This window comes from Haplochromis burtoni, unplaced genomic scaffold (assembly GCF_018398535.1).
Source record: "Haplochromis burtoni strain Fernald_Lab_line unplaced genomic scaffold, NCSU_Asbu1 Contig_66, whole genome shotgun sequence".
In the NCBI taxonomy this organism is placed as follows: domain Eukaryota; kingdom Metazoa; phylum Chordata; class Actinopteri; order Cichliformes; family Cichlidae; genus Haplochromis; species Haplochromis burtoni.
In genome coordinates this window covers 1,240,329-1,258,792 of record NW_024582427.1, presented here as the reverse complement: position 1 = coordinate 1,258,792, position 18,464 = coordinate 1,240,329, and the positions used below count along the sequence as shown (strand labels likewise).

Genomic DNA, 18,464 nt, shown 5'->3' with positions numbered 1-18,464 from the left:
TATAAAACCACAGCCGATCTAAAGAATCGATGATCAGGTCTTTGTTCAAAGTCAGATGAACTTTTTCAAGTGTCAAAACTACAAACTGACACTGTGCTGGCTGACTGGCTCACCGCAGACTCGATGAAATGACTGAAACTTGAGTGAAAAGCACCATCATGCAAACTTTTAGACCATCACAAACAGCTGTAGCAGCTGTTTCATGTTGGTATGATGCTGATGATATTCTATATTCCGATCAGAAAAACACATTAGTTCCTCGTTTAATACTTTCTGAATTCCCCAACTTGTTTGTGGCTCTCAGCCCTAAAACTACTGGTTCCCACTTAAGTAACAAATCTTTATAAACGGCTTCATAGTGGTGTTTATGTACACATTAATGTCTAAAACTAATTTAGAATCTAATTTCTAAATCTGAATTTATGTTTCAACATCAAAAAGGTGATAAGTTGAGTCATTGTGACCCCTGTCAGTTCGAGGGACCAGTCTAACCAGACCCAGGATAGGTGGGGTCTGGTTAGACTGGACCCCGGGATAGGTGGAGAGCTGGCGCCTCTTTGCTGAGCTCACAGAGACGCTACTGAGCGGGGACTCCAGCCACATCCAAGACGATGCTGCTGGAATGTGTCCGCTGGATGAGGAATTTATTGGCGAGGCAGCTGCCTACTGCTCAGTTTTTTAAAAAAAATGTATGTAGTCACAAATATGCATGTACACATCTGTTCATTATTAAAAAAGCAAAGATTAGCTTCGCGTATGTCCACAGTTGTGGACACAAATGCAACAAAGTTCTGTGGGAAACACTGTGGCCTCTCTCATGTGTTCGGATGGTGATCAAAATATACACAGATTAATTTATGACTGCTTTTTAAAAAATACTTTTCCATTAATACAAGCACCATTCAGGAATAGTACCAGTGCTCAATTCTAGTTGAAACTAACAAAAAGTAATTAAACTGATCAAATGATTTCTAATATATGTGGAAAAGAAACGCTGGTCGTCCTTGTGGAGTGTTTTAGACTGAATTAATGCATAAAAGTGAACTTCTCTGTGTATGTTTCATTTTCTTGTACACTTTAGCCGTTTTTCCTTCCTCGACTAAGAAGAACGCTTCACTTTTTTACTTATGTAGCTGTTTGTGTCGGCGTGGCCTCTTCACAGGAAAGTCCTTGGCACTCGTTTCGTTCACCGGTGAAGTGGACAGGAATTCGGGTCAAGATGTAACGGTCTACTCACAATGTTGCATTAGCAAACCACTTTTTCTTTTCCAAGTATTGAGCAAGACGTTTGTGTTGTATTCATCTCTTATCATAACATGTAACAGCTGCAGTTCACCTGGTAAAGCAGGCACCCCATTGTACTGAAGGCTTAAGTCCTTACTACAGCAGACCCATTGCTGCGTTTCATTCTTTCTGTCTCTCTCTGCTAACACATCGTCTTCTTTGCCCTCTGCTCCTGAAGCCCTACCTGGTCAGAAAGCAGGCTGCCGCTCTTGTCCCGATGTTGGGCACCCAGAGCCCACTGGCTCAGCATGTCGTCAGCGGTGATCTGAACCGACTGGGCGAGCCAGCTGTCGAACAAAGAGTTGTCCAACGGGAATGACTTTGACAAACCTAAGGAAGAGGGCATAAGCAGGGAGAGGGGAGGTGCAGGAAGGGAGAGTAAGAGGAAGCAAGAAAAATGGGAGAAAAAAATTAGATGAAATTGGTAGAAGTGAATAGAAGGGAAGAGGCAGAAGGGAAGAGGAGGGAGAAAACAAAGCAGACAGGTGAGGAGTGTTGCATATTTTTCATGAATAAGAAAATAAAGGTAAAAGATCGAAAGCCTCCTTTCGATCTGATGTGTTTTAGATTATTGTAATGTTACATATATATCCAAAGGGAGCACGAGCTTCAGGGCAGGAATGGATGGATGGACATTTTTCTTCAGGATTTTCTGGTACAGAGGAGAATTCATGGCTCCATCGATTACAGCAACTGTGATGCTCCTGAAGCAGCAAATCACACTACCACAGCACCACCATGTTTGACTGCTGGTATGATGTTGGACACAAATCTTCGGAAAAGTTCAACTTTTGTCTTGTCAGTCCACCGAATATTTTCCCTAAAGCTTTGGGGATCATGAAAATGTTTTTCTGGTAAATGTGAAACGAGCTTAGTCTCCTCCTTACTGTTGAATCATCAGTCTGTCAGGCACGTTGATTCAACAGGTCTGGCAGTAATGAAGCCTGGGTGTGGCTAGTGAAATTAAACTCAGACAAAATGTATTTAACAATGTAGTTAATCACAGTTAAATCATCAAGGAGGGGCATTAACGACTTCCTCACACAGGGCCAGGTAGGTTAGACTGGTGGGTTTTCGTTTCTCTAAACGAAGTCAAATAATAATTTCAAGCCTGCATTTTGTATTTGTCTAATATTCAAACTAAGGAATCAGGAAGGAGGCAAATAATTTTTCTCAGCACTGTATATGTGTAAGTAGAGCAAACACAACAATGGTCTGGATTCGGTGAAAAATTACCAATGAAGGCTTTTGCTTTGTGTTTTAAAGTTTGCATCCAAAATTCGTGAATATCAAAGACAAAGCACTTAAATTAGATGACAACGTCCAAGTAAAAATAGAGTTGATGTCTCCTCGCCAAAAAAAAAAGAAAAAAGAAAAAGGATGCGTTTAATGACTTCTCCAACACTGGTGTGTTTACAGGACTATCTCAGCCTGGATTATGTGTTTGTGATTGTGTTCAGTATCTGTGTGTGTGTGAGTCTGCAGACAATGCTCCCTCCTTTTAAGTGTTTGCATGTGTGTCTGTATAATTAGGAGATTTTCATGGCTCCTTTTCTATCATTGTGGGCTGTGAGAAGTGCTGCCAAAGCGCCGCATGTCTGTCTGCAGCATTTTAGGATTTCTTCCTCTAATATAAAAGCACAGACAAACTCGTTTTAACAATGTACCCACACTTTCACTTGTCAAATATTTAATTTAAGTGGAGAAAGATGGATGGTGGACATGGCGCAATGTTAACAGTTAAAAAGATGATAAAAACAAACCCAACACAAAGAACAAGCAAGTGTCAAAAATCCTCACTCATTATATTTCGGAAAACAGAAAGAATCTAACATTTTATAGTTGTGTCAAAATATACAGTGATTATAATTATGTGGTATTTAGTCCACTAAGTGTAAAGTAGTGTTCAAGTGATGGTAATTGCTCAAACACTGCATCATAAAGTGGCCCAAAAGAAAACAGGCAGACAAACACGAGGAAACAAGGCAACTCATCGCAACCATGGATTTCACATAAAGGATAGACATCGCCTTTTGACTAGACTTCAGTATCAGTGAGAATCCAGACGTGAGCGGATTTTTCATCTGCAGTCATAAACCGTTTGGGGGCAACACACAGACACCGATACGCAAATCAGGATTTATTAACAAACTAATAAAATACTAGAAATTCAATCACTAAAACCAAGCGCAAACATCTTGGACAGGCTGTACCTCACAGCAATAATATTTATTATTTGCCACATAATTCCATTGAAATTCATCAACAGGCACAGACGGCACAATCAAAGCAGAGAGGTCCAATTCAGCAATTCAAATTAGTTTAGGTGAAACCTAGTACACCGACTTGCTAAAGGTGCCTATGTCAGGACACTTACCACCACCCAGATGGATGAGCAGAATTAAAAACCCACCCCCTGGTGAGCTCTTACAAGGGGGAAAACTATCCATGGAGGTCAAAACATTTTATTCTTTAGCTGTAAACACGATTACTGTAAAACTGAACGTGGGAGTCCACGGGGACTTGTTTGCTTTCGAAGCCAACTTCTAGTGGAACTACAGGTTTTGGTACTTGTGTTTGGCTTAATTTATAAGTGACTGCTGATCACAACATAACCTGCCATATATCAGTCTGGGAAGATATACTGGGTATAAAATTGTCACAAGAATGCACGTCAACCTTTAGTTAATGAATGTAGTGCGTGATTTTAGACACGACCTTCTATTTACAGGGTAAGGAAAGTCAGAGTGGTCAGTGTGAGGAATTGTATTCTGGATTACTTTTGAACAACCTTGAAATGAAGTTTGCTACTGTGTAAGGGATTTTCCAGTCCTCTCTCCAGTCTAGTTAAGGGTAGGAAAGCCTCATGTGACACTTTACATGATGCCTTTGGAGCCTGTTCTCCTTTTTAAATGACCAACCTCTGATATTATCTAGTAGTGAATGTTTAAAAACTCATATATTGCATGAGGCATTCAGTGACACCAATATGACTGCAATCATAACCTATGATACAGTCTGTAGTTGTCTTAATCAGGTACAGGTTTGGGTGTATATACAGTATCATAATAGAGCTCACTTCTACTGTGAGTTGAATGAAGTGCAAATGTTATTGCAAAAAAAATCTAAGTATGACCTCTCAGGGACTCTGTAGGCATCAAGTGAATAAAAATAATCAAGTTTATTGATCTAATTTAGTCCAACCAAGAGCACTGGGAGATAGTCATACTGTCTTCTGGGACCAAACGCATCTAAATAATCGATAGCAGCCATATGCACATCATCAGGAATGCAGAGAATGAAGGCAAAACTTTGCAGAAACTGAAATGTACTCATAAATGTGGATATTTTTGTGATCTGAGCATCTTTCTCTCTTTTATTTTTGCAACCTCCTTGTAAATCATCACTGCTTATAATGATCTGGCAAGCAGGACAGCAGGAGGTGCTGTTAGGGTGCCTTTAACACAAGCTATCTAACACACACACACACACAGACACGCACACACTGAGCTGGTAGTTTCCATGACGCAGCATGTCTCTGCAGGAATTGAGAGAGCTCAGAGGGAGGGAATAGGTGACGGAAGGAGGGGGAAAAAGACAGTGAAGAAGTGTGAAGAAGACAGGGAGGGGTGATGGAGCAGAAGGGAAATGAGCAGAGTTCAGAGAGAGGAAATCAGGAGACCAACATAAACATGCCACCCTGTTACTATGTCCAGTTCGGTCAGGCACAACATCCATGTACAACATGATTTGTTTAGATGTGATTTTTTAACACAAATCCATTCTATTGCATAATAGACAGAAATCTGGTGTATTTTATATGCCTTATGACATCTTACAGACTTATCTGGGAACAATTTTTCATGTCTAACTTATAGCCTGTTGTTGGGTCTGAGTTCTGTCTGTAGTATTTCTGTGTATCATCTTACGGTGGCAGTTGTGGCATGTATAAAAAAAACTGATTATGCAATGTCTTTGTTTTTTCAAGACATGTTTTCCACATTTATCCAGGTTTTTCCTCAGCATCTCTCATTTAAGCACAATCGGCCCAGGTACAATAACAGCCACAGTTTATTACCTTATTTTATTTAGTATTTTCCTGTTGTTGCTTTGCATGTGATAAAGAAAAAATGTTAATAAATGTCTGCGAATCAAACCCCAGTTAAAAATGTTTGCCGATGCTAGAGATCTTCCTTTCGTTTCCTATGCATTCATATGTTTTGGATCATCATGCTAACGTCAGGAAAGGGAACCTTTAGATATAAACACGAGTATAAATAAACATAAAGTATTGTTTTATTTTCTGTTTAAGGAGACAGGGAAGATAAAGTCCTCAAACAGATTTCCGTGAGAAACCTACTAATGGCAACACTTTGTCATTTAAACCAAATTGCAACACTGTTTCTACCTTCTTCTTTTTTTTGGTACAGTCAAGTAATTAGCTGATGCTGCAGTAAAGCTAATGACAAGGAAATATTTCTTTTCCTGGTACTTTTGCAAGCTAATGCTAAGGAAAAAATGGTGTTGGAGTTAGTAAACACTAGGCTGTCTTATGGCACACAGAACAACAAGAATTGCCAGCTAGTGCTAGCTAATGCAATGCAGGGTAAGGGACACACCAGCAGCATGATAGGGCGAAGACCAGAGCCAGTACATAAGAAAGAGAGCGAAAAGATGCTCCTGTAACTAATATGCTCGTCATTTATGTGCAGCACTTTGTGTCATGTATAACATTGCAAGCACATAGTGTTGGGTTAGTTTGCTAAACTTAGCAATGCTAGGAGTAGTTTTTCCGTGCAAATGTCCACAACTTGGTACAAAATGTGATTACAAATGGCTTCAGTTGCTAGGTTACATTCCAGTTAGTTCAGGCTGCCTGAAATAGCTTGCTTCTGGCATAAGACAGGGTTTTTACTGATGTTTCAGGCTCTGTTGCCACTGATGTTTATACATTTTGGTTGTCTTTGTATTTTGTGTATTCTAGTTTATGCAACTGTGTTGACCGTACTGATGTCTTTCTTTCAGACTTTCAAAAATCAGAAATACATACAAATTCCTAATTATGGAATGAAGTCAAATAAAGGGACACAATAATGGGAACTAGAATAAAATCTTTTGTTGTTGCCTACCATTTCTTCTTTTTTCAATCTGTGCTACCAATTTGTCCAAAAGCAAATTCATCTCACACATTACTGTTGGCCTCATTATCTTTGTGACCAAAAGGCATCTTGTTTCGTTAGAGCTGTCGTCAGAAGGCACAAACCAATTACTGGATAGTTTTAAGATAACCGATTTGTTTCTCTCTCTGCTGTAAAATCTTCGCTCTCAAATTTCAAAGTAAAGAGAAACACAAGAGATTCTCAGAAATGTTAACCTTGCTTTTATGATCCACTATTTAATAAACTGTTATTTGATAAACAGAGAGCACGTTTTTAATATTTTTAGCAATGTGGTTTAGTTTATTTTTATTCAAGGTTTTGTTAAATCTAAAAGCCTTTTAAAGCTCTTTTAAAGTCACTGTAACTAAGGCAGTGCAGACCAATGTTCTCATCTGGTCTTATTACAGGTATTTGATATCTAAAGGCATCGACTTTATTCACATCTGAAAAAATGACATTTAAAAAAGTAAAGAAGAGACGGGAGAAACACCCTTCAATGATTTTGTGAGTGTTCATGTTCTGCAGCTTGTCCACCAGAGGGCGCTATGAAACTTCCCTGTAAGTAACACAGGGTTTTTGAAGCCACGATCAGATAATCTGAGCAGAATCAAGTAAACAACTAAATAAATTCCCACACGTAACGAGGACATTTATTTATTTTTATTTTCAGTGTCTGAAAGAAAAACTTAAACTGTCCCAGTATTGGATTTTTCAATCACCAAATATTGATATCGGTCTTAAAAAAATCAGATATTAGTTTGGCTCTAATATTTGTGTACTATTTTATAAATCATAAAATCTAACTGGAATCAAACATGTAACTTTGAATTATAAACAATGTTGGATGTTCACATTAAACGTGAAAAACTACTTAGCGCTTGAATTCGGATTTTTTTTCTACTCTTGGCTCTGTATGATGTCAGCGAGTGTGGACATCCTTAATGCGATCAATTCAGACGCGTAGCTCTGAAGTCCATCCCACCTGCCGTTCGAAGCTTTTGTTGACGAGGGGCAGCCTATCAGAAGAAAGTTGGCTTACAGGGCGGGGGAACAGAGCTGGCTCAAGACGGAGAATGAACTGAGCACAATACAGGATAAATATGGTTGTTTGGGAACTTCATAGCTACTCTAATGGAGCCCATGATTTAAAAAAAAAAAGGAAGCTGAGAATGAACGTCCCCTTTTAAGATGAAATTCCTCAGCACCCGTGGGGAACATTAGAAACAACTCAAAGCAATTTTCCTTTTTCTAATCATCACTAGCCTCTGGGCCTGACTAATAAACAGTGCGGATAGGGGACAGCACATCTGAGAAGGAGTTATGATACACGTCTGTCATCTTGATCCCAGAACAGAGAGAGAGGAAGACAAAGCCCTGAGAGTCAGGACCAGACCCGACAGAGAACAGATGGCCGGACACACAAACACACACACACATACGCACACACAGAGACAGTGAGATATGAACACATACGACACGCATAGACAAACACAGAGACGACACACTGAGAATGATATATAGAGCGGGTTGACAGAAGAAGGCGCACATAGACACACAAATGCAGACAAATGTTACAGTTGCAAACAACAGAAGCACACCATATATACAGAAGGACTTGTTTATCGTGGAAAGACGATTCGAGCTATGATTTCCCAGCAAGTATTCAACATCAAGTTGCAGTCCTTATCCCTCAGCAGTCGGGTGGAAAAACCGAGAAAGGCAGGAGAGAAGATAAACAGAAAGAGGGAGTTTCATAACAACAGAGAGAGAGAGAGAGAGAGGGGAGATTCAGTATAAAAAATAACTGTAACAGATGAGTGGGGGAAAAGGAGAGATAAACAAAAAAGGATGGAGATAATCTCAGAAAAGGAAGCAAGTAAGCACAGCCAAACTGCTCTTGTGCCCCGTGTTATTATCTGCCTGTTTATTGATCACATTCACTTCGACTGCCGGCTCTGCGATGCTCAGCTCTGGTTAAATAAGGAAATGAGAGACAGTCCTGCGTCACTGCTGATAGTCACTGTGTGTGTGGGTGAAAAACATCTCTGCCAGATTAGATACTGGACTGTGAGGTGCAAATACACATGATGATGGACATGCTGGACCCACTGTAGTTTTTACACTGCATATGCCTAAAAATTGTGTGATCAGATTAATAACTGATGCTCATGACGGTAAAATTACCCCATACGTGCAAAGTTCACCTCACGTTTCACATGAAAAAAATCGAAGAATTCAGTAACTAATCCACAACATATTTATTTTAGCCACCTGCGGTTAGTTGGTCAGGTTGTAAATGAACAGAGATACAAGGCATTTAGCAACCGCCTGACAACCACCCATTCATGAGGGAAAAATGTGTCTTCACTCACCGGTTGGACTAAAAAACTGAAAAGTAATCAGCTGAGCAAAAAAAAGGATTAAAATGTGATGTGAAAACTAAGCCGTGCACCATCCTACGTTGGACTACACAAACCACAGGTATGTAGTTTTGTCATATTTTATATTTGTATCCCTGAAGTCAAAAATTTAATTAAACAATTAATAATCAGTCAAATATAACCAAAGACTCAACACGACTCTGTATTTTCTCGTGATTAAATTACTGCTGAGTAAAATACCTCTAAGCAGTGGTATGCCTTGTGAAAGTATGGAGCAGCTCCATGTAATTTACACTAATAACATTTAATTAAAAAATGCTTTAATGGTTCCTCTTGGTTATTCTTTTTTAATTGCTGATAAAGCTCAAGAAAGATCAAATTTTATATTTCTAATATAAAATGATGGTTGTGCTGTTTTAAAGTATCTGTGGAGAAACTGACTCCAGTTTTCTGAGTATATATGTAGCCTCGTAATGGCCTTGGATGGCTGGACTCCGCCCCTAAGCCTTGGTGAGCCAATGACAGTCCTCAATGACAATGCCATTTTTAAAATTGGGCTTTGGGATCGGTAAAAAACCCTAAAAAACAAGCTATGTATGATATGACGCAGATGAATCGTAATATAGTAAAAATCATTTTGGTGATTTTAAAATCACAAAAGGCTTCTCAGATTTAAATCAGTAATGACCAAATATACCTTCAAACCAACCGACATCCTACTGTAAGTTGAAGTCAGTCCGCCATAAACCTTTAACAGTGCAGTTCAAAATATGCAAACAGCTCTACCAGTGGAAATCGATACTACCAATCAATCAGATACCAATATGAAGACAACGGGAGAAGGTCTGTGGCTCTGCTTCCCTCAGCTTTATGGAGCCTTTTACTGAGTGATGACTGCATCGGATCATTTCACTCTTGTTGCTCTTACAGTGGTGTTTTCAGCTGCAGCAGGTACCTCTCTTCTTTGAAAAAGCTCTTAAAACCCACAGTGCACTACCCGCTCAGCACCAAATGGCAGACAGACACAGCTGGCACCTCACCGGTCAACACAGTACAGCGTTTTGCAGTCGGTAGGCAATGGATGAAAATCTTCTCAAACCTTTGGTTTTGTGCTCCACTGGGGCATAAAGCACAAAACCTAAAGGACAAAACTAAATCTTCATGAGGGTGAAGAAAAATCATATCACCATTATGAAGAATTTATAAAACTCAAATGTAACTAAATTCACCGCCATCCATAAACTTAGTCTCAAAAGTGTATCTGATGGTAGATCAGTTTGTGATATTCTCTTGAGAGCAGTGTATTCCTATTGTTTTGTACTGTATGTATTTGGGAGGATAGCAGGCAAAGGATTAAAAATTGCCCAAACTTGCATCGGAAAAGAATCCTGACTAACTTTTTTGCCGGTAGAAACATTTCGTCACTCATCCAAGCGACTTCTGCAATCTCCAACGATTCAGAATTATTCAGCTGAGTCTGAGGAAGTTACTTGGATGAGTGATGAAATGTTTCTCCCACTGAAAACGCCACCTCCAGATAACAGAAACAACTTTCCAGTATTTCTGAGTGCGCATCAAGACAGAAGTTTGTGCATCAACTTCACAAGTTAATGACTTCTTAGTTGGGCCAAGCCACACGTCTAATATCTATCGCTAAGTTTCTCCAGTAATGTTGCTAACAGACACAAACTGAACCGATCACATGACCTCCCTTGGCAGTGGCACAGGGTGCAGTGCAGCACTCGGATAGCAGGTTTAATCCTAGGGTGTGTAAAGGTTTTAATAATTAAATAAATCTACAGTAGAAAGCTGTATGTCGTCACCCAGAGTGAAGGCTAAACTGCAGCAATAGCACACAGTGTTCGCTCTGATCAGGTGGTAACTACTAGGATCAGTCAACTCATCTTTCAAAGGCCTGAATTTGCTTGGATATGAATTAGTTCTCTGCTGTTGAGAGAGTGTAGTAAAAAACGGCACGACGAAGCATGCAAATGTGACATTTTAAGGTTGCAGTTTTCGTCATTACTCCAATTTTACTGGCTTTAAAGTAAAAAATCTGTTTTGTCTGTAACATAAGCAATTTGGTTGAATTAAAACCAAAGTGACTAGTTCAATACTGAGGGGCTTCAGCGTACGAGGGCTATCAAAAGCAGCCCCGCCTTTTCCGTTTACTGAATCAAGAATCGGTTAGAATTAGCAAAAGTAACGCTGGCAAAACTACTGAAAGAAACTCGTGTTGCTAAAATGTGAAACTGACTTTGGAGGGAAGGTTAGGAAAGGTGGCCTATTTTGAGTTTTCTGAAGATTCTGAGTTAAATCTACTGATACTAAGACACAAAACACTCTTTACTGCAATGCGCTTCTCAGAAGTCAAGCCTGCAGCTGTCACACAGGAGGCTCACAGTGGAACCTGAATCTTTGTGGACGTATATATGACTTTTATGATACAGAAATGTTATAACAGTAGAGTGAGGTTAAGCTTGGCTGTATATAATTCCTACCAAAAAAAAAAAAAAGCTTTAATCCCTCAGAGCCAGAGCCCATTTTGTTATCAACAGAGCAGCTTCAGGTTTCATCCTTTGATGACAGCGTGAAATCTTTGTCGGCTGGTTTTCATAGCTTTCAGCAACTTTCTGTCATGTTCGTTTTCCGAGATCAGAGGAAGGAAGCGAGCTCTCTGCGTTTTACGTGTTGCTTTAGTGCCGCTGCCAGCGTGCTGCGATCTCCCGTTTATGTATTTTTTTAATGCGTTTCGCGTGTCTTGGCCGTCGTACGCAGACCCGTGCCCATCCGTCCCCTACGCGAGTTGCTTTCGGGCACGTAAAAACTCAGATGAAAGGACGACAAATTAGAGCGCACAATTAGTCGTCTAATTAGAACTCATTTTCATTTAGGCTCTCAGATATTAATCAGGTACAGTGACTGTCTGAGCAGCCCACAGCTTTTTATGGAATGCAGCAATATTCACAAATCTTTAGATCTGCGTACACAAAAACAAGGGTTACATAAGGCTACAAAACCACCTACTTGATGTCCTACATATAGAAGCTATTTAGAGCACAGCAGCTTGTTTTTAGAGGTGGCCTGAAGATACAGAAGACTTTGTTTTTGTTTCTAGACACCCACGCAAACATATAGGATGTCAGAACTCGTGTGTTCACTTTTTGCGTGTTAATTTTTTTTCTTTTCTTACACAATTTAAAAAAAAAAAGACTTTATTGATGTGTCTTTTCCCCCCTGAAATTGAGGTCTTTTCGCTTCTCTGGAAACACTTTACTCAAGTCTTCCTATTTATAAGCACTATATAAATATTTGCAGAATGGTTTATAGCACCCTTCAAGGTAGTTGACATTTGTGTTTACAAGTGTATTTGTCAACAACTGCGAATCCACTTTCCGGGCACTGGTGAGTGGAAAGAATGACAATATGGTGCAGTTTAAATAATAAAACTAAGCCATTTTCACACATGAACTCCAGGCGATCTTGGCAGAATCAAGTCGCCGTCTGATGTTCCCCTCTTTTCAAATGTAGCACACATCAGAAGAAGGTTTGTGTCAGCTGTATTACTGCTGGAAACAGTTGGGTGTAAGTGAGGCTTCTGCCTGAGAAGAGTCTGCAGGAGGAAGGATGTGTAATCCACTCACTCACTGTGAGAAGTTCATCTACCTCCATCTCACCCTATCCTCAGCATCTTCTCTGTCACGCCAACCCTCTGCAAGTCCTGCTTCACTACATCCATGAATCTTCTCTGCAGTCTTCCTCTTTTCTTCCTGCCTGGTATCTCCATGTCCAGCATCCTTTATCTACTATATTCACTATCCCTCCTCTGCACATTTCCAAACCATCTGTAACTTTGTCTCCCTCTGAAGTATATGTTCTGACATGCATCTCCATCAGGTAATGTCTAGACCAGGGGTGCCCAATCCCAGTCCTCGAGAGCTACTGCTCTGCAGCTTTTAGATGTGTCCTTATTCCAGCACACCTGAATCAAATGAATGCTTTGTTATCAGGCCTTTGCCAGACTTGATGGCATGCCGAAGAGGTAATCCAACTATTTGATTCAGCTGTGTTGGGAGTAGGGATGCATCTAAAAACTGCAGGACAGTAGCTCTCGAGAACTGGGATTGGGCACCCCTGGTTTAGAAAACTTCAGAGCTGCAGTGCATGTGTGAAAAACAAGTAATTTGCTCATAGGAGTGGTTAAAGGTGTTGGCATACAACCCCCCCCCCCCAGTCCATTCAATAATAATCACTATCGACACAAAGGATTCCACATATATACTTTAAGCCAAGAGGCTTTTCCTCTTATTTGATTTTGTCATGTTAAGACCATTCAACATGCATGGTTGTCACCTTTTTCAAATGGCTTCTGAGAGTTATGGAATTCTGGAGCAAAACGTTTCCGGGATAAAAGCGATAATTTGAAAGACAAAACCTGAAACAGGAGGAAACTCTGTGTTTGATTCTGACGGCGTGCTCTGACAGCACCAGCTCTCATCAAACTGTCACAGTGCTACTGTCCCATGAAGACGCAGCATTGAGAAAAGTAACCTGATGATGTTTTCAAAATGTCAGGAAATGTGACTTTAGCAGCGCAGCAGAAATGCTGCAGTCGTTTGTGCCAACTTTTCAAAGCGAGCCATGATAATAGATGGACGTGAACAGATGGGTAAATACTCAGCTTAAAATCTGAAGCTCCCATGTTTCTGAACAGAGAGGCTTTGGTGTCTGCACCCCTGATTTAACACATCAATCAACATATTTCTACTGGGGCTAACAAGAACCTGGATTATTTCCTAAGAAATACACACACACACACACGCACACACACACACACACACACGACAGTTATACACTGACTCATAGCCTCCTCGAAGCTAAGCCTGTCTCTCCTACTCAGAAGAAATAAAACCTTCTCTTGCTGCTTAGTGATGGACAAACTGTTTTAGAGTAGAGTATCTTTTTTGACTTTTATATGCATGTCAGCGCATTGAAATGTTAATTTGCACCTCAATAGTCAGGCAGGTGGCTTGTCTTGTGTTGACAACTTAAAAGCTCCAGATTCAATCACCAGAGCCGCCAGCGTGTCCATCAAACGTCTCTCAACTGTCCTCGAGTGAGTCACTGAGCTTTTATCTTCTCACTCGCTTCGACTCGCTGTGCGCTCGAAATATCTCTATAAATTGTCAATGTTAGGAGAAAAAAAACCTGTGTAAGCCGCTTGCTCAATTTCCATATAATATCCATCTTCTGAGCATCATAGGTGGCTGCAAAAATCAGCCACATATGAGGGATGGATCATCTGACACGGCAGCCAGCCGTTATCTTCCATCTTTATCCCAACGATGAAAGGCCTCCTGTCACACTGAAGCTGTTTACTCTTTTTAGTTTTACCATCATTTCTGGGTCTATTTTTTCCTACTTTATTTAGTTTTTTTTTACATTTTTCCAAGTGATGCAAGTTGCTCTTTAATGGCTTTGAAAAATGTACGTAACCTGAATTTACAGCTGATGCAAAGAGTTAAAGAGTCCCACCGTAGATGTCAACAGTTTTAAACCTTCTTTTTACAGCACCACTTAAAGTCTTGATGATTGGCCTTTTTTTATTCTATCTGTGGAATTGTTTTCTGTCTTTTGCCATCCATCCATTTTTTTAACTGTTTGTCTAAATCAAGCTCACGGTGAAGCTGCAGTCTATCCCAGCTGTCCCTTGGTGACAGGTGTGGTACATCATTGGAAGGGTCACCAGTTTGTCACAGAGCCAACATAGACACCGACAATCATGCACGATTACATTTACACCTATGAATCACTTAGAATCACCAAATATCCTGACATTTGTAGCAATTTTGCATTAATTGCTTAGTAATTCCTAAGCCACCATTTGTATATACAGATCCCCATTGTAAGAGACTAAAAAATTAAGTGGACTCATTATGCACCAACCTACATACACCAACCTGCATATCTACACACACGAAGGAAGGGCTGTTTAGGTTGTACTGGCCGGTGGATTCAAAACCAGAAGCCTTTTACTGTGAGGTGGCAACGTTTACATGTTTCAAGTGTTTAAATTGTTAAAAAATTAAGACAATGTTCTTTGGGTCATCCTGAAATTCCGAAGTTTCAGTAAAAAACAACAACAACCAAAACTTACTTCTCAAATAAATGATAAATATCTGATTTGTTAGGGTCTGTAAGATTATACATACAGATTTCCACATTTCCCGGTCTGACCATAACTAGTCCTTCTAGTTTTTCTATAACTAAAACTCTACTTGACGTGATTTTAAAAAACAGTCGTCGTGTATCCCTACACCACACTGTGCTTCTTAATCTCTCCCTCTCTCTCTGTGAGTGACGTAACGCTGCCCAGAGATTGATAGATCATATTAGACCTGCTGTCAGCTTCTATTAAAGATTTTGCCATCGGATCTGCCAGCTGATCAGCAGCTATCACGGAAAAGGCGTGATGGAGGCATGAAGTTTGTAAAATAAAATCTAAAAAAAGGCAAAATAACACACACACAGAGTGTGGAGAGGATGCTAAAGTGGCAGTATAAAAACTGATTATTAGCGGATAAATAATTTATTCAAGACAAAATCATCTAATAGTGTGTTTATAGGGCAAAGTGTAACTGTAATATCCTTAGATTTTCAGTTTTTGTAAGGTCTTGGTGTTTTGCACTAAGGGATTGTATATCAAGCATCAAGGCTACAAAACTGTGGGCACCTTCTTATACAAATGCACAAACACACACACAGACACACACACACAGGTTCAGCCAATGACGTGTAGTTTGGAAAAACTGCAAACACTGCAGGAAACGCAGCCACCCACCCACGCACACACAATGTACCTAGCTCTTTAAGCATGGAGCCGTTCTCTGACTTCCATCTCTCCTTTTTCTTCTCAGGACTATTCTTCCTTCTCTCCTTCCCTTTATCCTTCACTCCATTCTGCTTCCTCTTTTCTCCCTTCTGGGTTTTCTCTGCAAGGAGACACAGAAGACAGGCCCATTTTAGGGATTTAGTTGATTTATTCAATTTAATCTTGATTTAACCAAAAAGTGTCACTGAGCTTGGGGAATGTCTTCTTTTCAGGTGCAGTTTGAGTAAGAAAGCGAACATTCAAGTTGGAGAAAATAGTGCAAAAAGATACATAATTAAGAGCATGTTTGTCCTTATTTGAACAATTGATGAGAATAAAAAAAGAAAGCTGTATTTCTTTGTTTTATATAATTTAAAAATTACTGCATGACTCCAATATTATTTCAATCTCAAGGAAAATTAGTTTTACAGAGGGAGCTCCTTGTAGTTTATGAGACGAATAATTTCTGAAGGAAGAAAAAAAAAACACCAGAAAATGTTATATTGGGAAAAGTTTGGCAGAGTGTAAAACAGGCCTTTGAGAAGCACATTTTGCCCTCACCGTTTAAGAAAAGTAGCCTTCAAAGAGCGATATTATCATTCAGTAATGTCAGACATAACTCAAATATTCTCTCTCTTTTTGCTGTTTTTGGTCTCTACTGACTCTTCTGGGAAATACGAAGCTCTTAAGCTCCATAAAGCTCCACTGTGTTTGAGGTAGCTGCTGATAGCGTCTTTCTGCTGTTTGGTGCTAAGAAAGCAGAGCTTTTCGAGAGAAAACAGCCGCCTGCACACCAAAAATTCTGTTTTTTGAGACTGAACAAAAATGATAGAAGTTTGATCCTGACAGGACAACTAAAACAAGCGGAAACTCCCTACAACCCATTCAGGGACCAGTGATTTACTGATAGTTTAAACAAGCATGCCCTTCCTCAGACACAGTAGCTCCCTAACTAAACTCACTGGACACTTTAGGTATATCTTGTTACTAACGCATTGGGCCAACTTTAGCCTTCAGAACTACCTTAATTAATCATTTCTGCTGGAAACATTCCAACATCCCATCACACAGTTGCTGCAGATTTGTCATTGCACATCGATGCAAATCTCTCGTTACCCCGCATTCATAAGGTGCTCTATTTGACTGATAACTGTGGAGGCCATTTGAGTACGGTTAACTCAATGTCATCTTTAATGACTAGTTTTAGATGATCTGAACTTTGTGAATGGCGCACGTTTTGATCGAAAGCAGCCATGAGGTCAACCCAACACTCAGGTGGGTTGTGGAATTTTAACAAGCTGGTACTAGGATGGGTCCATGATTTCATGCTAATTAAACTAACTTCTAACGCTACCATCTTAATGCCATCAGACTTGGCAATATTTTCTTCTATTGTCTAATTTTAACGAGCCTTTGTCAACTGTAGCCTCCCAGTGTGGTCTTCTGCCGCCGATGGGCTACAGCAGCAGAAGACTACATCTTTGTGTTGAGAGATGGTCATCTGCATACCTTGGTAAAAGGTAATTTCTTATCAGCTCGAAGTAGTCTCCCCTAGCTTTTTACCCCACAGAACTCCTGTTTGCTGGATATCTTTTTTTTAGAATTTGTAAATCCTAAAGATGACTGTATGGAAAAATCCCAGCGTATCAGCAGTTACTGATATGCAGTTGTTGCTCGTCTGAAATACTCAGCCCAGCTCCAACAGTCATGGCATGTTTAAAGCCACTTAAATGACCTTTCTTTCCTATTTTTATGAGCGGTGTCAACTTCAGCGGTTCTTGACCATGTTTAGATGTGTAAATGCACTGCGGCACTGCCGTGTGAATGGCTGATTACATGTTAGTGTTAACGAGCAGTTGAACAGATGAGTGCACAAAACAGCCCAAACAGAAACCTTCACTGCTAATCGGTTTTACTGCCATGCAGCTATAGTAACACGTTTTTATTGCTGTATTTGACAGCGTTATTATGAGACCTGGTGACAGGTTTACACCTTTTTATCAGCTTGGCCAAATGTGACTCCCCTTCTAATGAGGTTTAGTGGTTTGGAGCCACAGTTCATCTTCAGCAGCTCATTTTCACTTCTGCTCTACTCTGATAAACCGCAGCTGACTGTGGCGCATGTTAATGCTTGTTGTAAAGGTTGTTTAGTATTCCAGTTGAAGTTTCAGGGTAAGGCTGTCCATGTGGACCCATGTGGCCTTGATGGATGTTACCTCAGTTAACCTAAAAGTTAAAACAAAGACTAGTCATGGGGTTATCTACGTGAGTGGATTCAGGTTAAAAAGCCGTTTTGTATTCTTATATTGTCAAGATATTGCCGATAAGCAAAATGCCTCTGGGTTGATGTGGACAGCAGGGGGGTCTCTGTCAACTATCATTTTATTTAAGATTGTTCAGAATTGCAGTGTGTGTTCTTCAGTCTCCCTAACAGCCTAGCCCACCATTCAGACACATTTTATGTGTGCAAAAAGCACATGCATCAGTTGTGTATCAGTCTTCAAGGCCTGCGAGCATGCTGACACACACACTTTATGGCATGTAACAGAGCCCTGCAGAGCGCCTCCCTGCTGGGAGCTGTCCTCTCGCTCTAGGAGACCTCACTCACTCCCTTCAGCAGGGAGCGTGGCAGGAAACACAAGAAACACTGATAAGTACACACCGTGAAAGATACTGTAATACTGTCTAATGCAGTGCTTGTCAAATGGTGGTACTGCCAGGGGTTCTGTGAAGTCCCGCATGGGGTAAGTTTAACGTTAACAAAAATAT

The 18,464-nt window shown here is 40.2% G+C and overlaps 1 protein-coding gene across 2 annotated transcripts in view; it reads right to left on the bottom strand.

The window, feature by feature from the left end:
• jade2 (jade family PHD finger 2) overlaps nt 1-18,464 on the bottom strand; it is a 227,924-nt gene that overhangs the window by 11,352 nt on the left and 198,108 nt on the right. Inside the window, exons 12-13 of one of the 2 annotated variants that reach the window (XM_005923109.3) lie at nt 15,685-15,816; nt 1,469-1,614 (exon numbers count right to left, since the gene is read on the bottom strand). In XM_005923109.3, the coding sequence (XP_005923171.1) occupies nt 1,469-1,614; nt 15,685-15,816 (278 nt within the window). The remainder of the gene's footprint in view (nt 1-1,468; nt 1,615-15,684; nt 15,817-18,464) is intronic. The other variant, XM_005923110.3, reaches the window with a different exon arrangement.